This window comes from Microcaecilia unicolor, chromosome 11 (genome assembly GCF_901765095.1).
Source record: "Microcaecilia unicolor chromosome 11, aMicUni1.1, whole genome shotgun sequence".
Lineage (NCBI taxonomy): Eukaryota > Metazoa > Chordata > Amphibia > Gymnophiona > Siphonopidae > Microcaecilia > Microcaecilia unicolor.
Genome location: NC_044041.1, coordinates 208,404,600 through 208,426,711, shown reverse-complemented (window position 1 = coordinate 208,426,711; position 22,112 = coordinate 208,404,600). Strand labels below are relative to the sequence as shown.

The 22,112-nt window shown below is 43.6% G+C and overlaps 1 protein-coding gene across 1 annotated transcript in view; it reads right to left on the bottom strand.

Annotated features, from left to right (window-relative positions):
• Positions 1–2,291: 2,291 nt before the first annotated feature.
• The window catches only part of FUCA1 (alpha-L-fucosidase 1), a 46,769-nt gene continuing 26,948 nt past the window's right edge, over positions 2,292–22,112 (bottom strand). Inside the window, exons 5-8 of the mRNA XM_030217941.1 lie at positions 16,141–16,341; positions 6,698–6,888; positions 2,962–3,061; positions 2,292–2,809 (exon numbers count right to left, since the gene is read on the bottom strand). Coding sequence (XP_030073801.1) covers positions 2,669–2,809; positions 2,962–3,061; positions 6,698–6,888; positions 16,141–16,341 — 633 coding nt within the window. The 3' untranslated portion in view covers positions 2,292–2,668. The remainder of the gene's footprint in view (positions 2,810–2,961; positions 3,062–6,697; positions 6,889–16,140; positions 16,342–22,112) is intronic.

Sequence of the window (22,112 nt, the reverse complement as noted above, 5' to 3'; positions counted from 1 at the left end):
CTATCTTTTAAAAAATAATATAAATAAAAATCACAAAAAAAGAAAGATTAAAAAAAAACCAAAAAACAGAGAAAACAATCCGTATCTCATACCCCTGGAGCATATTACTCATTATACACCCTTCCCAATTATTACTTATCATGACAGAACATTTCTCCTAACAGTTCCCTTAAAAACATAATCGCCATTACATGATAACCTTACTAGCGCCCGTTTAATTTGCGTGAGAAACGGGCATTTTTTACTAGTCTATATATTTGTAACTCTGGTTCCCTGGATGTCTGGGTTCATAACAGCATGCTGACGTCAGCTTGCCTCCAGCGTTCCCTGCCCTCTCGGTGTCCCGCCCTCGTGTAAAGACGAAATGATGTCAGAAGACGGCGGGACACTGAGAGGGAAGGCCAGGGAAGGCTAGAGGTGACGCAAGCCCAGTCTGCCACCGCTGCAACGTCAGGTAAGATGAACGGCTTAAAGGCAGGGCGGCTGGAAGGACAGAGTCACCGGTCATTGAAGGGAGAGGAGAATCAATGGACATGGATGGGAGGCCAGGGCGGAGAATCGCTGGACATGGATGGGATGGGAGGAGAGAATCGCGGGACACGGATGGTAGGGCAGGGCAGAGGAGAATCGCTGGACATGGAGGGGATGGCAGGCGAGGGGAGAATCGCTGGACATGGAGGGGAAGCCAGAATCGCAGAACATGAAGGGGAGGGCAGGGCAGAGGAGAATCGCTGGACGTGGAGGGGAGGCCAGAATCACGGGACACAGAGGGGATGGGAGGGGAGGGGAGGGAAGAATCACTGGACATGGAGGGGAGGGCAAGGAGAGGAGAAATCGCTTAGACGAAAGCCTTCCTAGGGCCAGTTTAATTTTTGACAAAACGGGCTTTGTTGCTTGTTTTCAATTATACACGCAGGAGTCGATATTCAGTAACCGTATCCAGCAGTCTGACTACCACGGACTATCTGGGTGATCTGGGGGCAGATAAGAGCAGATCTGGGAGTTAATCAGACACTGCAGATAATCAGCCGCAGTACCTGGATATCCACCCAATTAACTTACTACAGTTAAAAAAAAAAAAATAGGGGCCTGTACTTAATATCTGGCCTAAGTCAGCCAGCGGTGGCTAGCGTAAAAAACAAAAAAGGGTGACTGCTTCCAGCGGAATTTTGTCCACACACTGATTTGCCACCTGAACAGGAGCTGCTAGTTATGTACATTTGCAGCTAATTTTATTAAGGGAAACTGCTCCGTTTCTTTTTAAAATTGTGCTACAACAGTTATCTGGCAACAGCAGGACCTATTCACAATTACTCCTAAATAAAAAAAATATGAAGAACACAGAATCAGGCTGAATCAACAAAATATTTATTGGATTTGTGAGTTATATTCAGGTACAGTTATGTACTTCCCTGTCCCTGGAGGGCTCACAGTCTAAGTTTGTACCTGAGAAATTTGAGTTTAAGTGAGTTGCCCAAGATCACAAGCTGCAGCAGCTTCACCTGGTGTTTACATAGATAATACCATAAACAATGTTAAAAACTGTTGCATTATTAAAATCTACTATAATAAAACTCATCCTCAACATTCTGAGGACACTGACGTCAGTGAAGCCAAGCCCTGACTTCCTTCAAAAAGGTTCGAAGGTTCGTGGTGGTGAAGCCACCAAAATCGCTCCGGGCCCCGCCCTCGAGGACAGAGCTATGGCAGAACAACGAAGGGGTTGGCAGTGAGGGAGGCAGGGAGGCATGGGGGGGGTGGGAAATCGCTCCGGGCCCCGCCCTCCAGGGCGGAGCAATGGCAGAACGACGAAGGAATGGCAGAACGACGAAAGAATGGCAGAACGACGAAGGTTCGAAGGTTCGTGGTGGTGAAGCCACCAAAATCGCTCCGGGCCCCGCCCTCGAGGACAGAGCTATGGCAGAACAACGAAGGGGTTGGCAGTGAGGGAGGCAGGGAGGCATGGGGAGGGTGGGAAATCGCTCCGGGCCCCGCCCTCCAGGGCGGAGCAATGGCAGAACGACGAAGGAATGGCAGAACGACGAAAGAATGGCAGAACGACGAAGGTTCGAAGGTTCGTGGTGGTGAAGCCACCAAAATCGCTCCGGGCCCCGCCCTCGAGGACAGAGCTATGGCAGAACAACGAAGGGGTTGGCAGTGAGGGAGGCAGGGAGGGAGGCGGGGGGGGGGAATCGCTCCGGGCCCCGCCCTTGCGTCAAACGTCATGACGTTGGGGGCGGAGCAATGGAAGAATAATGAATGGGTTGGCCAGGGAGGGAGGGAGGGAGGGGTGTTGGCGACGAACACCTTGCTAGCGCCCGTTTCATTTGCTTTGAAACGGGCCTCTTTTACTAGTATTCAATAAAGATAGTAAAAAACTTCATATTTAATAGTGCAAGTAGCTGATGCTTGCACCCCTGGCAAAACCATTGGTTCTAAATTTCTACTTATATTAAAGTTGATTATGTGTTCCATACAATAAACGCAGTATTCTTTATTTCCATCCAAGAATTTGACAGAATTTGCATGTTTTTTTTTATGCAAATCATCTCCACATACATAATCCATGATCAATAGCAAGAAAGAACTTTTTAAAATTGTGCCATAAAAATCACATCACTGATGAATCATTTAGTCACTTGTCCTCTCCTGCCTAGTAGCCATTCCTTTATTTCACCCCTTCCAATCTAATAGTCCAAGCTGCCTCCATTGGCAAAGCACCAGACGGCACGTAGGGCAAAGCAATGGAGAGCCCTTTATCTGCATATGGCTCCCACTTCAGAGTGCCTGAGATTCCCAACATTGTCACCTGGAGAAAGAACAACAAGATCAATTCTTTCCTATACCTGAAACACCAATACTAAGTTATTAAGAACAATTGATTGCAATAAATTATTTCTTATTTTATTTTGTTAAAGGCAAACAAATCATTCGTCATTATAAGTTCCTTGTATTTCTTACATTTATGTTTGAAGCTGGTATGGGTGAAGGGAGTTTCAGTACATTATCTTCTGGCCACTGTAGAAATATGGCATAGACTGAAGTATTGCTGCATGTATACCTAGGGAAGCAAAGAAATGGGAAGTAGGAAAATCTTAGATGTGTCCTTTTTCTTTCTACAAATTCTCATATCCTGCAAATTATCAGAGCTTCACTATTTACATAGCAATAGATTTGAGACCAAAAACTTAATTTATACATAATGATTAATCTTCTTTCAAGTGTCTGAGACATGACTTATTCACACTGCTTACTACAAAATATACAGTTATATTACCAGCCTCTATAAATTAACTGCTAAATCCCTGGACCATTACCAAAGTTGCCACAATTAAATCCAATAAGATCTTATCAGGATATTATCCAAAGGCTCAACGGTGTAAATACCATCCAGACAGTCCCTGCAGCGTTGGGGTTCCAATCAAGAAGAGGCTCAGGACTCCCAGCAAGGACAAGGGGGAGTGCAGCAAATAACTTTACCTCTCTTTCACAGTGTTGCTATGCCACTTCTCAGAGTTTTACTTCAATTAAATAGTCCAATCCTGCCCAGCAGCCTGAGAAATATTTAAGTGCTTCATCTACTGCTGCCAGGGCTTTGCCTAGTGATTAAGAACCTCATGCAACACATTTGACTACAACTCAGATTCCTCTCTTGGAAAGATAATCTAGCAAATGAAATGTATTAAGTCTAGAGTCAATAATGTAAACTGAATTCAAGTTTTTACCACCATCAACACCCCAGTGTAAAGTTATGAACACTGGTGCTGCTCGTTCTCCTAAAAGTCAACACTGCAACCATATTTTGGATCAACCACAACTTTATCCATCTATCAGGACACCAAATCAATAGGGCACTGAATTGAGTTAATGATTCATACGGGAAAAAAAGACAGGGCCGTGCCTAGGGTCTCTGACGCCCCCCTGCAGACTATCAGTTGGCGGCGGCAGCGGCACCCCCCCCCCCCTGTGAAAATGATCGCTCACCACTTGCCACACTGACAGGAATTGTCAGCAATATTCTTAGAAACAAACTGCTATACATTGCAAAATAAGATAGCAGATGTAAATTCTCAAAGTGGACATATTCCAAACACTAAAATGAAAATAAAATGATTTTTTTCTACCTTTGTTGTCTGGTGACTTTCTGTCCTCTTAATTTCGTTTCCAGGGCTTCCTTTCCATTTATTTCTTTCCTTTCCTCCTTTCTTCTTCATTTCTGGTCCTCAGCTTCTGCCTATTTTATTCATCCATGTGCAGTTTTTCTCCTCTCTTCCTTTTCCCTCATTTCATCTCCTTCATCTCTCTTCCCTCCCCTCTATGTCCAGCAATTTCTCCTCTCTCCCTGAGCCCTGCCCTCTCATCCATGCTCCTCTGTCCCCTGCCCCCTCCATTCATCCCTATCCAGCAATTCCCCTCTCTCCCGGAGCCCTGCCCTGCAATCCATATTCATCCATGCCCATCTGTCCCCTGCCCCCTCCATTCATCCCTATCTAGCAATTCCCCTCTCTCCCTGAGCCCTGCAATCCATATCCATCCATGCTCCTCTGTCACCTGCCCCCTCCATTCATCCCTATCCAGCAATTCCCCTCTCTCCCTGAGCCCTGCCCTGCAATCCATATCCATCCATGCCCATCTGTCCCCTCCATTCATCCCTATCCAGCAATTCCCCTCTCCCTGAGCCTTGCCCTCCCAATCCATGCCCATCCATGCTCCTCTGTCCCCTCCATTCATCCGTTTCCAGCAATTCCCCTCTCTCCCTGAGCCCTGCCCCTCCCATCCATGCTCCTCTGTCACCCTCCATTAATCCCTATCCAGCAATTCCCCTCTCTCCCTTCCATGACCCCCCCACCTCGCATCCATGCTCCTCTGTCCTCCCGCTCCCATCATGTCCCAGTTGGCCTGGCCCGCCCTCTTCTCCCCGCCCCCTTTCGCATCCATGCTTGTCTCTCTCCTGCCCTCCCGCTCCCATTGTTCAACTACTGCCCGCCCTCTTCTCCCCCCCCCCCAACATCCCTTTTCTTGTTTTTTCTTATTAAATTTACCCCCGTGGCGGTCCAGCAGCGTCAGTGAAGTAGGCGGTGCTCGCCTCCCGACGTCTCTAGCCTTCCCTTCGCTGTGTTCCGCCTTCTTCTGACATCATTTCCTTGACGTCAGAAGAAGGCGGAACACAGCGAAGGGAAGGCTAGAGACGTCGGGAGCGCCGCCTCCTTCACTGACGCTGCGCTGCTGGACCGCCACGGAGGTCAATTAAAAAAAAAAAACAAGAAAAGGGATGTTGGGGGGGGGGGGGGAGAAGAGGGCGGGCAGTAGTTGAACAATGGGAGCAGGAGGGCAAGCGAGGTGAGCATGGTGCAGCGTCACCCCCCAGAGGGTGACACCCCTCTGCCATGCTTACCTCGCTTACCGTGTTGGCACGGCCCTGAAAGAAGGGTCATAAGAACTGTCACACTGGGTCAAACCAAATGTCCATCAAGTCCAGTATCTTATTTCCAACAGTGCGAGGAGGGAGGGTTTGTGAGCATACCTATCCTGTTGTCCTCAGAGAACATCTGCTACAGGTAAATAATTTTCTTAGTAGCTATGGTGTTTGTAGGCAGAATTTCAAAAAGAAATTACTCGTGGAGATTCCTTTTCAAAATCATGTGTCAGTTTGTTCTACGAGAAGTTCTTACCATTTTTAAGGTAAATACCTGTAGAAATGTCAAAATGAAACGCACACGAGTCCACTGATCTACCCTAATTGTTTCCTCATTGAGAATGCAAAGGCAACGTTCAAAGGATTTTATTCAATACGTAAACAACTGCTTACCCAAGGAAATCCCTTTGAACCTTGCCCCCACATAGGAAAACCTTTAAAAATAGCAATTTCTATGCCGTCTGAAAATTAAGTACCCTTAATCTGATTACAGGGACTTATAACTGCATTCAGGGGAGCCATTCCTGAGGGTATATTTTGAGCAGGGCTGGGAAATAATGTCCACTGACTTGTTCCATAGGTAATCAATAGAAATAAAACATGAAAAAGAAAATAAGATGATACGTTTTTTACTGGACATAACTTAGTACATTTCTTGATTAGCTTTCGAAGGTTGCCCTTCTTCGTACTAAGTTATGTCCAGTAAAAAAGGTATCATCTTATTTTCTTTTTCATGTTTTATTTTATTTCTACTGATTAGCTTTAAAAGTGGACTAACACGGCTACCACACCTCTCTACTTGTTCCATAGAAAGTATAACCATACAAAAAGCAGGTGCAAAGGTCCATAGCTAAAGAGCACCTGTGGCAAGTTTCTAAGGATGAGTATACTATCCTTCATCTGACAATCTCAAGTGATTCTGCTTTCAGATACTTAGGCCCAAAATTATGGAATGAGCTCCCTCTCCAAATCAGAAATCAGCCCACTGGGAAACTTCTCAAAACCCATCTCTTTACAGAAACCCTTGGGTCCATCACTCCACGATTTCTTTCCCTCCCTTTCCCCCTTATTTTAACTGCTTAGATGCCTATTGTAGGCCCTTTGTGGTATATCAAAAGTTATAAATAAATAGAAAATATACTTTCTGAATGAAACTTGGTATAAAGTCTGTGGCTGCAATACAAAGTACCAGTGAACTTTGTCCCAAAATGGACAGAAATTGCCACCACAGTAAGAAGCAAATTCCAGTAAAAGATCAACAGCTCCCAGAAATAGCCTCACCACACACTGTCTGTGTCATTCTCTTTCTGCACCCTCCAGGGTTTTGATGAATAAATTGCTTCTCCATTGATGCTTAACCACTTTCCTACTGCTCGTAGTCTCTCTTGGAAGATTGGTGCAATCATCCCATCTTTTGTTGGGCCCACATTAAGAAGGTAGTTGCCTCCCAAACTCACAGTATGAACAAGATCCTAGGAGAAAAAGCAGCGATTAAATGGGCCAATGAAATGTATTTGATCTTTAGCTTCATCAGGGTTGTTTCTTATCTCTTAATTAATCATCCTTTATCTCCAAAATAAATCTACAGATTGTTCTAAATCAACAATGTTGCAGATCTTCTACCAACAGATAAAAAGTCCATTTTGCAGAGGGAATTGTCCAGGTCAGATGTTCACATTCCTCAGAGTATTTTACAAAAGGCTTTAATGTGGAGACTTTTGTAAAATGCTTATATGGATGCTAGCAAATATATATATATATATATATATATATATGTATTTGCTAATATGCACAGCAGGAGCATAGACATTACAAAAAGAGAAAAAAAAGCAACAAAAATCTCATTTTCCACATAGAGAAGGCTGTGATTATACATGGACATGCCGATTTCAACACTAGTATGTATAATTGATGACAGCTATAACTATGGGGCCCACATTACAGAAAAACTTACATATACAATGAGCCAATTAAGGAGCAAAGCCCCCCCAAAAGGAGGTAAATAAGTTGATAAGAAGATGGAGGGAGATTTCAGAAGATCCGGTGCAATCTTTGCTGCCTGTGTGATCTCATGAGGGTAGGGGAGTCTTGGAGCTAATCTCCCTATAACAAGGGCTCCATTGGGACTTAGACTTCAGGCATTGTCATGGTATGCCAAAGAGCGACAGACAAGCAGAGATGAAAGCAGTTAGGGCATGGAAGAAGGGGTGGGGAAAGAAATCAGAAGATCAAGATGGAAAGAATATTTTATGGCCTACCAAATGTAGGCTGTGTGAAGAAAATTCTTTTCACAGAGAATTAAGACAATTGTAATAATTCTCAGGACCTGTTGAGTGTTGTCCAAGAACTGACTGCAGTCCCTAATGTTTTTCTGGTAGTGAATACTGGTTGTGAGGTTTTTACTGAAATTTTTTTTTAAGCAAAAGTGTTGGAATTTAGTTCAAACTTTATGGAAGGGTGATATCCTACAGGGTGCATCAGAAGGCTTGCAGTTTTGGCTGACAGAAGCCCACCCATTGGCTGTGTGGATTTTGACCTGGTCTTGCCAGCAGATACTAGGTAGGTATAAGCCAAAATTAAATAATGTACAAAAGCTCTTAGTCCACGTCTGTCATCACCGGTCCGAGTAGCTGGTGTCTCAGAATAAACAGCAGACTACAAACAAGATTGTTTACAGCAAGCATAGAAAAAACTGGTGCAATAATCTGGAGATTTTGAGAGCTGGAAATGGTCACTCATTTTGTAGCTGGCTGCGAAATTCTATTGCCAGAAAATGCCTATACAGAAAGGCAGAACAAGGTAGCACGTTTCATCCATTGGAAACTCTAAACAACATTGCTGTACTGTACTGTGTGCAGTTCTTGGTGTGCCATCTGAAAACACTCAGAAAATAAATTACAAAAAAGAATGGAATACTTCTTTATAAACCTGATTAGGTTATGGCTCTTCAGCTGCAAAAGAGATCACATGATGGAAGTTCATAAAATCATGACTGGAGTGGAATGGTTAAATGAGTGATGGCTGTTTTAGCTCTCATGCAACATTAAAATATCAGGAAGGGGGGGGGGGTTGGAGTGTCTTCTTGGTTTAAACGCTACAGTCGGCACAGAATTCAAGCACCAACTGTAGCATTTTAATCTATACCTAAGTATTCAGCTCTGGCCGATACCAGACTATTGGCACTGGGTGTAGAGCGCTCACTGGAGTTATCCAGATACTGCCAACATTCAGCGCTGGAACCTGGAACCCCCCCCCCCCCCCCCAGTTAAGTCAGGCTTTGCCTCTGCAGCCAGATAGCGTTGGAGTGGTAGGAGATTAAGTTCCCCTGTATTATCTGGATAATGGCATTGAAAATTCGGTTATGGCCCAAGTGAACTGTTCCTACCTCGATAAGTGCCACTGAATAGCAGGACATATGAAAGTAACAACAGTAGACAAAAATTAAGATGCTGGATGGAAGGGAACCCAGAAAGAGAGATATGTTGGACCAGAGGATGAGAGGGAGGAAGAGGAGAAGAAATATTGGACCTTGAGCAGGGCAGGAAGGAGGGACAGATGCTGGATCATGGGGTGAGAGGAGGGAAGAGCAGCAGGAAAGAGCAAGAGCAATGTTGGATCATGAGGGGGAGAAGAGAGAGAAGGTGAGATGGACTGTGGGGGGAGGGACAGGAGGGAAGACAGATTAGACAAGAAGATGGTGGAGGAAAAAGGACAGGAAGATGTCAGGCCACGAGAGGGATATGGAGAGGAGATGCTGGGCTACAAGAATGGAGGGAGGGGATATATGGGAGAAACCAGGAGGGGGCAAGGAGATGAATGAGAAGAGGAAAGTAAGTACAGAGATATAAATGTGCTAATGAGTAGATGAAAGGTAGAAGGGAATAGGAGGCTGACGAAAGAGTAAGATGTGAAATGGGAGAGTCAGAGTATGAGGAAGGGAGATGGAAAGTTGGTAGGTCGCTGAAAAGGAAAAAGGTGAGAAAGAGGGTGAAATTGAGTGGGCTGAGAGGCAGAGAAGAAAAATGGGAGGGAAGAGCTAAAAGGAAAGCTCAGTATATCAGAGGCAGATGTAGTGAGTGAATGAAACAAGACAGGAGAGATAGGAGAAAAGACAAATGAACAGCAACCACTGGAAAGGGAATTATCAGAAGACACAAGAAAGCAGAAGAAACAAATTGGGACGAACATGATGAAAAAATAAAATGTCCAGATATCAAAGATACAAATGTTGTTTTTTTTATTTTGAATTTATTAACTGGAATATGTTAGCTTCGGATATGTGCATCACAAATCTTTGTATTTTATTCAGTGACTTAACCAGACACCTGATTTTTTTTTGGGGGGGGGGGGGGGGGGCAGTGGCCCTGAGCCCAAAATGGGTGGGCATCAAATTTTCTCCCTACCCTCCCCCATGCCCCCTGCCCAAGTGCAAAATATAAATACCTAAGCTGGTGGGGATTTCCAAGCTCCGCCAGCTGAAGACCTCTTCCTCCAGTCTGGTGGACAGAACTCTCCAACCTCTCAGGGACACTGCTGCTAACTGAAGAACTTGCAGATTTCTGGCAGCCAGACCAGAGGTGGTCTTCAGCTGGCTGGACTTTGGGGGGGCCTGATATTAGAACACCCCCCCCCCCCCCCCGTGTTCAGTACAAAAAGTGCTTGTCTTTTTATTTCACCAGTTCTGTAGTACTTGCTGAGCTTAATTTCTATTTGTAATCCCTTGTTCTGTATTTGGTGAAGGTCCGTCTGTGTTTTGTGTGTGAAGTTATTTAAAGTTGCTTTATGTGTGGTAGTAATGGCAGGTGCATAAGTACATTAGGAATCCATCTGCGATACCCGGATCTGACTATTTGACATAACTTGAAATATGCTTCTTCATTTATCCTTTTTGAATTCATCCCTCTTCCGACCATCATTATACATGCTTCCTTAATTACAACACATTATCCCAATTTACACCCTCTTCCCGCTCCCTACCTCTACCTCCCTTATCCTTTTTATTGTCCACCTCTTTATATACTATATTTAGCTGTTTTATCCATTTTGTGTTATCTTGTAAACCTGTTATATTATGTAAGCTGCACTGAGCCTGCTAACAAGTGGGAAAGCACGGGGTATAAATGAGTGGAGATGAACGGGTAGATGTGAAGCGTCTGTTCACGCTTTCCAAAAATACTAGGACTACTACTTATCATTTCTATAGCGCTACTAGACGTACGCAGCTTTGTACACTTGAACATGAAGAGACAGTTCCTGCTCCACAGAGCTTACAATCTAATTAGGACAGACAAACAAGAGATAAGGGAATATTAAGGTGAGGATGATAAAATAAGGGTTCTGAACAAGTGAATAAAGGTTAGGAGTTAAAAGCAGCATCAAAAAGGTGGGCTTTTAGCTTAGATTTGAAGACGGCCAGAGATGGAGCTTGACGTACCGGCTCAAGAAGTCTATTCCAGGCATATGGTGCAGCAAGATAAAAGGAACGGAGTCTGGAGTTAGCGGTGGAGGAGAAGGGTGCAGATAACAGAGATTTACTCAGTGAACGGAGTTCCCGGGGAGGAATGCAGGGAGAAATGAGAGTGGAGAGGTACTGAGGAGCTGCAGAGTGAATGCACTTATAGGTCAATAAGAGGAGTTTGAACTGTATGCAGAAACGGATAGGAAGCCAGTGAAGTGACTTGAGGAGAGGGCTAATATGAGCATAACGACCCTGGCGGAATATTAGTCATGTAGCAGAATTTTAAACAGATTGAAGAGGAGAGAGATGGCTAAGTGAGAACCAAGTTGCAATAGTCTAAGCGAGAGGTGATAAGAGCGTGGTTGAGGGTTCTGGTAGTGTGCTCAGAAAGGAAAGGGCGAATTTTGCTGATAGGGGGCATGCGATGAAGCTACAATGTAGTAAATTTAAAACGAATCAGAGAAAAATTTTCTTCACTCAACGTGTAATTACTCTGGAATTCGTTGCCAGAGAATGTGGTAAAGCCGGTTAGCTTAGCGGAGTTTAAAAAAAAAGGTTTGGACGGCTTCCTAAAGGAAAAGTCCATAGACCGTTATTAAATGGACTTGGGGAAAATCTACTATTTCTGGGATAAGCAGTATAAAATGGTTTTGTACTTTTTTGGGATCTTGCCAGGTATTTGTGATCTGGATTGGCCACTGTTGGAAACAGGATGCTGGGCTTGATAGACCTCTGGTCTTTCCCAGTATGGCAATACTTATGTACTTACTGCCATACTGGGACAAACCGAAAGTCCATCAAGCCCAGCTTCCTGTTTCCAACAGTGGCCAATCCAGGTCACAAGTACCTGGCAAGATCCCAAAACAGTACATTTTACGCTGCTTATTCTAGAAATAAACAGTGGATTTTACCCCAAATCCATTTTAATAATAGTCTATGGACTTTTCCTTTAAGGAAGCCATCCAAACTTTTTTTTTAAACCCTGCTAACTGCTTTTTACTACATTCTCTGGCAACGAATTCCAGAATTTAATTACATGTTGAATGAAGAAATATTTTCTCTGATTCATTTTAAATTTGTTACTTTGTAGCTTCATCACGTGCCCCCTAGTCCTAGTATTTTTGGAAAGAGTAAACAAGTGATTCACGTCTACCCGTTCAACGTCATTCATTATTTTATAGACCTCTATCATATCTCCCCTCAGCCATCTCTTCTCTAAGCTGAAGAGCCCTAGCCGCTTTAGCCTTTCCTCATAGGGAAGTCGTCCCATCCCCTTTATCATTTTTTCCGCCCTTCTCTATACCTTTTCTAATTCCACCATATCTTTTTTGAGATGCGGTGACCAGAATTGAACACAATATTTGAAGTGCAGTCACACCATGGAGTGATACAAAGGCATTATAACCAGTGGCGTAGCCAGACCTGCGCTAATATGGGTGGGCACTATGGGGCTGATATTCATCTGGCAGCAGGCAGTGTAGTTAAAGCCTGCTGCTGGCACTGAACCCGGAAATTCAATGCTGTGCTGTATCCGGCAATCAGCATTGAATTTTTGGCTGCTGGAACTTACCCAGTTAAGCTGATATTCAGTGCTAACCGGTTAAGTTCCTAGCAGTTAGAGACAGAAATCCAGTGCTGAATATTGGTACTAATTGGCTATATCATGCAATATAGCAAGTTAGCCACTATGTGCTAACCGTAAATATTAGCCTGTTAAATAAGTACCCCCCCCCCCCCCCACCGCTCCCTTGTAGCCCAGAATCAATCTGCACTACCTCCTCCCCCATAGTCTGGCATCAGCCCTGCCCTTCACAATCCCCCCCTCCCACCCAGAAGCTCACCACCATGAATTATAAAGCTTTTTTTTTTTTACCTGGCTAGTGCAGAACCCACCCCCACTCAGAAACCCACCAGCAATCCAGCATTACATAGAAAAAAACCCTTTTCTTTTGTTACCTTGGCAGAAGGTCTACTGCAATGCCCCAGATGAGGCCCTGATCGGTCGGATGTGTTGAAAAGGAGGCTGCGGGGGGGGGGGGGGGGGGGGGCGTAGTCTTGACTCGAGGAGTGGCTGCTGACTCCTAGTCTGGGACTGATGAGTGCCCAGATTTCTCCAGTGGCACGGATGGGGGCCAGCCGGCTAACTTAAAAAAAGCATTGCCGGAACTCTCAATTTCACAGGTCGATTTTGCCACAGAGCTGATCCAGTCATGCTGTATCCGGTGCATGGGGACCATGGGGGCAGGAGACACTGAGAAGCAGAGTCTAGAAGAGCCGCTTAGTGCTTGCAATAGAGCAGCGGCAGCCACCGGGAAGTCCACTGAGGTCCCAACTCCAGGACCAAACAGCAGCTTACAAGGCAGGCAGGGCGGTGGCGGCTGCTGCTTCTTGCTGGCTGAAGCACTAGGTAAATTGTAGCTGCAACGGGCTCACACAAGAGGTGCTTCCTGCACAAACCTGAAAAGCACCTGATTGGAACTCAAACTGAGACAGGCCCACCCGTAGCTACGCCCCTGATTATAACGTCATTTTATTTTCCCTTTCCTAATAATACCTAACATTCTATTTGCTTTCTTAGCCGCCGCACACTGAGCAGACGGTTTCAACATATCAAAGATGATGTCTTGATCCCTTTCACGGTTGGTGACTCTTATTGTGGATCCTTACATTACATAACTATAATTCGGGTTCCTCTTTCCACTTGCTCACATTAAACATCATCTGCCATTTAAGTGCCTAGTCTCCCAGTCTGGATGTCCAGGTGGAGAGGTCGGGGGAGGGGTCAGGGAGAATAGGGGATCAGGAGCCTCCTCAATTACTGCCCTGGACTCCAGCATGTCTACAACTGGCTTCCGCTCCAGAGTTTTCGGGGAAGAGGTGGACAGTTTATTAACATTTTCCAATCATGTAAAACCATAATTAAGAAGTCATTCCATACATTGAGGAAAACTTAGAGCAATTTGGAGCTACTTCGAACCTGATAAGTTTAAACTATTGGTTCAAGCTATGACCCTGTCCAGTTATAATGGTTGTACAAAGACACTTATCAAACATTTAAAGCTTATTCAGAATACGGTGGCATGGCTGACTCTTTTTCAATTGGCAGATTTGCATCAGCCACTCCGCTAGTGGTGAAGTTCCACTGGCTCCCAGTTGAGGCCAGGGTTCAGTTTAAATTTTATACTACTACTATTAAGAGCTATTGTGATGCACCATTCTACTTATGTATTTTGGTTCAGCTTTTACATGGTAACTATCAACAATAGGAAAACCCATGACCAAATGTTAGATCCTTAGAAAACTCAATTAGGTGTAATAATTTACGTTTTTTTAACTTTCCTAAACAATTGACGGTAACTCCGAGAGAAATGCTGAGGAGATAATATAAAAGAAATATTGGGGGTAGCTGAGGAAGCTATACCTCTGTTTTCACAGATTTATTATTTGCCTTCAAAATCTCAAACAGACCATGGTAATCAAGATCTAAATCTCTCAGCAATACTTGAAACATCAGATAATGATTTGATTATTCCATCGACACTAATTGCAACAGTAGCCTTGGCTCCTGATAAAAACTGGATAATGACTTTGTTCTTTAAAAATAAAGGAAAATTGTTTACGGGACAAAAAATACAAATTTTTCCAGACCTTGCAAAAGAAACACTAAAAAGACGTCAACAATGTCTCCTGATGAAATCTGGTGTTCTTCAATTAGGGGCTACGTTTTTCTTGAGGTTCGCTTGTAAATGTGTGGTTAAATATCAATCGATTAAATACGTCTTCTTTGAACCTGCCCAACTAACAGCTTTCTTAACATCTAAGAATAAATAGTATGGAGGGTAGAATATTCTCTCTTGATATATTAAAATAAAACCGATTTAAATAAGGTATCATGCCAACTATTTCTGTAAAGATGTTTATAATTTAATTATTTACTCCATTGTGTATTATCGGAGTTTCTCATGGTGGAATTTTCTACCTCTAGAGATGTGTTTGCTTAAGAATTATCAATTATTTTGCAGAGTTCTTAAAACCTTTTTGTTTCAGAAATATTTTGGGTAATAACTGCATTTTATGACCTATCTTTCATAGTTGTAAACGCTTTTGTTTTAGCTTGTTTATGATAAAATTTTGTTGATAACATGTGTTTCCTGAGGTTACGTCTCAGTGGCTCTTAATTTGTAATCCACAACGAACAAAATTTACTATTTGTGGACAAGAAGCTCTGTATAACATAATAGGAATCACTCCAAAAAGGTTAGAAATGCCAAAAAATTGCATTAAAAAAGATGAAGAACGACCACCCAAGTAAATACATCAATAAATACAAGCATTCTGCACTAAAATTATAAACAGCCACATAAATTACTACTACTACTTATCATTTCTATAGCACTACTATATGTACGTAGCGCTGTACACTTGAACATGAAGAGACAGTCCCTGCTCAACAGAGCTTACAATCTAATTAGGACAAACAGGGCAAATACGAGATAAGGGAATTACTAAGGTGGGGATAATAAAATAAGGGTATTGAACAAGTGAGTAAGAGTTAGGAGTTAATTATATTACTAAAACATCAATAAAGATAAAAACAATGATGAACATCTAAATAAATGAAAAAAATTCTAGTAAAACAATGTGTTAAACCACAGAAATCACAAAATAATTATATGTAACATAGTAGATGACGGCAGAAAAAGACCTGCATGGTCCATCCAGTCTGCCCAACAAGATAAACTCATATGTGCTAGTTTTTGTGTATACCCTACTTTGATTTGTACCTGTGCTCTTCAGTGCACAGACCGTATAAGTCTGGCCAGCCCTATCCCCGCCTCCCACCACCGGCTCTGGCACAGACCGTATAAGTCTGCCCAGCACCATCCCCACCTCCCAACCACCAGCCCCGGCACAGACCGTACAAGTCTGCCCAGCACCATCCCCACCTCCCAACCACCAGCCCCGGCACAGACCGTACAAGTCTGCTCAGCACTATCCCCGCCTCCCAACCACCAGCCCCGCCTCCCATTCTAGGCTAAGCTCCTGAGGATCCCTTCCTTCTGAACAGGATTCCTTTATGTTTATCCCACGCATGTTTGAATTCCGTTACCGTTTTCCTCTCCACCACCAGTGACCTATTTGGTGACTACAAAAATACACTAGGGGAGGATAAGTTTCACTGACTCTTTCTCCAATAATAAACAACTCTTTACCTAGAGAAAATTTTTGAAATTGGCTTGAAGGTGAGACATTTCAAAATACTTACTGAAATAATTCTGGATTCATCCATGAGCTGGCTGGTCTGCATGTTCCTTCGATAACCCCAAGACCAAGTGTCTATGGAGGTGCACATCTCCCACTTGTGGTCTGGCAGAGTACCTGGCTGGAATTTATCTGCACAGTTGAAGAATCCACCATGACGGCAAGAGCAGTCTTTACACCAGCGATCATTCACCACCACGGTATCCTATAACAGAAAATAACCAAAGCATGAACCATTTCAAAAAATGTAAAAATGGACTTCCTATGTTACAATTAATAGCTTTAATTGGTTAAGCTTTCTTTTTCCCCGAGAATCAGGAGGCAAAATGTTTATTGGGATTTATTAACCGCCTTTGGGTGAATCTCTTAATAAAGTGATGTACTGCAAAAGTAATGTACTGCAGGTTCAGTTTAACAAAAATAAATTACAATTTTGTTGACAGCATAAAAATACTACAATGATCAAATATAAACATAAAATACAATCAATGTGGGAAGTGGCAAACTGAAACCTAGTAATAGGATTAACATGATAGATGTGCATCCAATTCCCATATACTAGGAGACATCAACCTCCACTTAGAAGACCCAAACTCAAGCAATGCTTGGGAATGCAAGGAGATCCTCCAGCTATGGGACCTCAAATGGCCACGAATGCAAGCAACCCACATTATAGGGTATACACATGACCTCATCGCACATAAAACTGCAACAGACCAGAACCTAGTAATAACAGATATCAAATGGTCAGAAACCCCCTGGTCTGATCACCAAACAACCCCATCTGTTCTTGACTTTCATCATATGGTCCTACTACATGAACCTCATGTGGTTCCGACCACATGAACCTTTTCCTACCACAACTTAACCTTGTATCTGTAACTGTTTACTCCGGAGTATACCAACACCTCTCCAGCACCATGTAAGTCACATTGAGCCTGCAAATAGGTGGGAAATGTGGGGTACAAATGCAACAAATAATAATATAGTTTACTGGTGATGACTGAACAGTAATGAAACCACACTGTACTATGCTACGTTCAGTATTCAAGCTGTATATTCTCAAAACATTATGCACCTACTGGGCTCCCTGATCTCATTTCATGGTTTCCAGTATTATCTCTATGCTGATGACACCCAGCTATATCTCTCCACACCAGACATCACCGCAGAGACCCAGGCAAAGGTATCAGCCTGCTTATCCGACATTGCTGCCTGGATGTCCAACCGCCACCTGAAACTGAACATGTCCAAGACCGAGCTCATCGTCTTTCCACCAAAACCCACTTCTCCTCTTCCTCCACTTTCTATCTCAGTTGATAACACCCTCATCCTCCCCATCTCATCTGCCCGCAACCTCGGAGTCATCTTTGACTCCTCCCTCTCCTTCTCTGCGCATATCCAGCAGATAGCCAAGACCTGCCGCTTCTTCCTCTTTAACATCAGCAAAATTCGCCCTTTCCTCTCTGAACACACCACCCGAACTCTCGTCCAAGCTCTCATTACCTCTCGCCTTGACTACTGCAACTTACTCCTCACCGGCCTCCCACTTAGCCATCTATCCCCCCTTCAATCTGTTCAGAACTTTGCTGCACGTCTCATATTCCGCCAGAACCGATATACTCATATCACCCCTCTCCTCAGGTCACTTCACTGGCTTCCAATCAGATACCGCATTCAATTCAAGCTTCTCCTTCTTACCTACAAATGCACTCAGTCTGCTGCCCCTCATTACCTTTCTACCCTCATCTCCCCTTACGTTCCCGCCCGTAACCTCTGTTCACAGGACAAATCCCTCCTCTCTGTACCCTTCTCCACCACCGCCAACTCCAGGCTCCGCTCATTCTACCTCGCCTCACCCTATGCTTGGAACAACCTTCCTGAGCCCTTACGCCAAGCCCCCTCCTTGCCCATCTTCAAGTCCTTGCTTAAAACCCATCTCTTCAATGCTGCATTCGGCACCTAACTCTTACCGTTCAGTAAATCCAGACTGCCCCAATTTGACCGCCCCTATCGGACTGACCGTTCACTTGTCTCTTAGATTGTAAGCTCTTTGAGCAGGGACCGTCCCTCTATGTTTAAATTGTACAGCGCTGCGTAACCCTTGTAGCGCTTTAGAAATGTTAAGTAGTATATTCTGATTAGATTGTATCAAAATACGTGTCTTCTTTGAACTGATCAGTTAGAAAGATTGTTCTTAGATAGGGAAGTAATACAGTATATTTTCAGGTGGAGGATCACCTAAATAATGACCAGGTATAAAGTTTTATTGACTAGATTTATTTGTAATATTTCCTAGTTTCTCTCCTTTCCTTGATGTAGATTAAGCAGTTTTCTTTAGTGAGTGTTGTTAATGCACTTAGGTTTAAAATTGCAATTTAAAAAAAGGGTTGTATATCTTACTAATATGGCTCTCTTATCTATGAGTCACAGCATTGTTGGCCATTTTTATAGTCCTAAAACTGCCCTTGACAAACACAAGATTGACTTATAGAAGAGTATATATGGTAGTAATCACCAAGATTTACAACTGAAAGTATTGTTCAGCTTACTTGAAAGTCCTAGTTTGAAGTTGAGAAGTAGGCTAGTAGTTAGAGCATTGGGCTGGAAACCAGAGAAACCTGGTTCAAATCACACTGGTACTTCTTGTGATCTTGGGCAAGTCACTTAACCCTCCATTGCCTCAGGTACAAGCTTAGGGTGTAGGTCCTCTGGGGATAAGGAAATACCTACTGTGCCTGAATGTAACTCACCTTGAGCTACTAATGAAAAACGTGAAAGCCAAAATGATAGTAAAAACAAAAGGAACCCAGCAAAAAAATTGCAGATGTTTAACCAAACAAAAAAAGGAGTAATTTTATAGTGCATTTTCTTTATGTAAAGCACTTTTGTAACTTACATTTTTATTGAAAAAGATAAACATGAACACAGAACAAATATGTGAATATTCCACCACTGTTTAATTATTTGTACTAAGTATTACATATTTAGGGCATATGCCTTCAACATAGATTGTTTAAATTCATGCAGATGGGCACTGCTTATTAAACCCAAAGGCAAAACCTAAGGGTGGTAAAACAATTTGGTATAAACTGTGTTTATGACTTCACTTGTTTTGAGTTGGTGGGCTTATAAGGAGGGAGGGAGAGGAGTATGGGAGGGAAGGTTTCTCGGGGTATGTTCTCTGTACAAGTTTTTATTGTTCAAAAGTAACAACAGCGTTAATTAATGCTATGGCACAGGTATGTGTGTGGCTGGAGGAAAAAGCATCTGGCTGCATATAAAAGAAGTTAATCGGAGTTGGACTTCCTCATCATTGGCAGTTTTTATTGTGCCATGTTGGATGGTTCACTGGTTTTTCTTGTTCTGGAATGTGCTTTGTTGTTTGCAAGATTTGGTTACTGGAGCTCTATTTCTGTTATATGTAAATGTTGTGAAGTAATCATAGAACATACATACATGTGGCTGTTTTTTCTTTGGAGATGGTAACCCTAGTGCAGGCAATTGGTTACAGAGGTGGGGGGGGGGGGGGGGGGGGAAGGCGATGAAGGTACAACAGTAGGTGTGGCAAGGGACTGTCTAACTGCTATTCGGCAAATACCCGCCTAACGTAAATGTCACATCTTTGCAGAATATATTTAAACACTGACTAGAGACACTCTGACAGACATTTAGTATTATTTACCAGCCAGGAGCAGTCTCAATATCAGGCCCACATGTTTTTAACATTTCATCAGTATCCAGACAACACTATCACACCTGTATGCCTAGTTCCCCCCCCCCCCCCCCCCCCCACACCGGTTTTGAAGAGAGGCAGGTCTCTAACTTAAAGAAGATGACAGAAGCCATCTCTCTATCAAAACCAGTGAAAGAGACCCTCAAGTGGAGATGGGGAGGGATCAGAGGGTATCCCATAAGACGCCTCCTCCGAGCCTCATGAACAGTCAGACACTCCACTGTACTCAGATCAGGCTGAATGAGTCTGCCTGCCTCGTCTCACTGGAACCATGTCCATGCCCTGAAGAGCACCGAGGTACAGTTTTACCCTCCTGACTCCAGGGAAGCTTCCTCCCCTTACATCGAGAGCTGTACTGTATGTGTCGATGCTGGCACCCTTTGAGGTGCCAGTGTCTAGGATCTGTAGGAGTAAAAGGCATTATATGCAGCACTATGTGCCACTATATAACAAAATTATATAAAATTATATATGTGGGCCTTCCAGCATTACCAATCTAACATTAAAATACATTTTCTAGCTAACTTCATCTTTCACTGCTAAAGCCCGTTGGTTGTTAGGCCTCAGACTTGAACGCAGTCTGCAAGTACATTGCAAAAAAAACATCACTAAGGCGTGGATGAGGTGAACAACACTACATTACATCACCACAAGGAGAATTCACAAGCTCGCTATTGCAGATTTTGAGACTCATCCTCACCCAAGAGAAGCACCTGTTTACTTGAATAATGACGTCAAGTACCCCTTCAACGTGGTGCCCGTGGATCAATATTGTGGCCCCTCAAGCCTTAACATCCGAGACAAACACAGTTTCTTGTGCAATGACAACAAGGCCAGGAATTTGTTGGAATAATGTATTGTGTTTTACATGCATTGTCTGTCAGCAATGTTTTTTTTTCTCTGTGATTACTCTGTGACCTCTGATGTCAATTACCTAGAGAGGTCACACCCATGCAACTTCCTGTGGGGGTTAGAAACAGCACAGCACATGGAGCTCTAATGGTCTCTCCTAAGCTGAGGATCTATGGTGTGAGCATCCATTACCATCTAAGCACATGGAAAGAGCTGATAAACCAAATGTATTATATTATGTATATATAAGCCTGCTGAATATCAATCTGACTAAAACTGTGAGTAAACAGATGTTTTGTTACTTCAACTTTAAAGTGACTCAGCAGTGAATTATTCTGGGGTGTATGTGAGAGAGATGAAGAAAAGAAATTAACATTTCTAAAGCTGAAGCTGTGTGTATAAAATCTGCTAATTATTTACTACAAATAATCCAACAGAATTAAGTGAATTTTCCATAAAAGAGGCATATATCTGAGGCAAATGGCTGTTTGTATTCCATCCAATCTGAAGTACAGCCTCTGCTCTTCTGAGGAACACTCTGCTACCTGCTAAACATCTGGCTTTATCAACGTTCAGGTTGTATAGTTGCCATGTAATTGCTGTGTATCACTTTGGGTTAGCAGCTGGCTCAACTAGAAGCCAACCTTAGGGCTCATGTGCATTTACTCTGAGTTACACTCAAAAAATGTATCTCTGCACAGACATGGGCTGATCAGCAGCTGGCACAAGCACCCTCGATGTCTCAGCAGTTTGCAGCTGCAGGCATCTGTGCCAGCTCCTCCCTGAGCATGGCTCGGAACCATTCTTCAAAAGAAGGCATCATCAAAGGTGAGGGAGCTGGACAAGAGGCAGCCTGAGAAAGTACTGGTGCTGAACTGATAGCAGGAACCTGGCTGACCAGAGATGTGTTCACCAGCACCTCTTCCTAAGAAGGGGGAACGCTCTTCCCAGTTCCGCTGCTTCTCAGGTACCGGCAAAGCCAATGCCCCGGTGTTCCTGGCACTGTGCGTCAATTAGGACCGATGCTTGTGGTTATTGGGCTTCCTCCGAAGCTCAGCATTGCAGTCCTTTGGTGTCAATGAGGATGATGTTGAACCTGCAAGTGCCCTTGGTGTCAAGTCCCATGCTGACCAGCCCTGGGGCCTACTCTCAGCACCAAATGGTGGAGATCTTCGATGCCAGTGTACTCATAGTAGCTGTTGAAGTCTTGGCGTCTTGGCAGCCATCGACGTCGCTGCTTCCGGTGCTGATGGCAATGTACCGGCCTTTAGGGAGCTAAAATGTTTCTCCTGTTGGACCTGCCATGCCCTCTTGCATCCTGAACTGAATTTTCAAACAGAGAAAACAAATGTTGGGTTCATGGTCATGCCCAAGGTACTGAATGCACC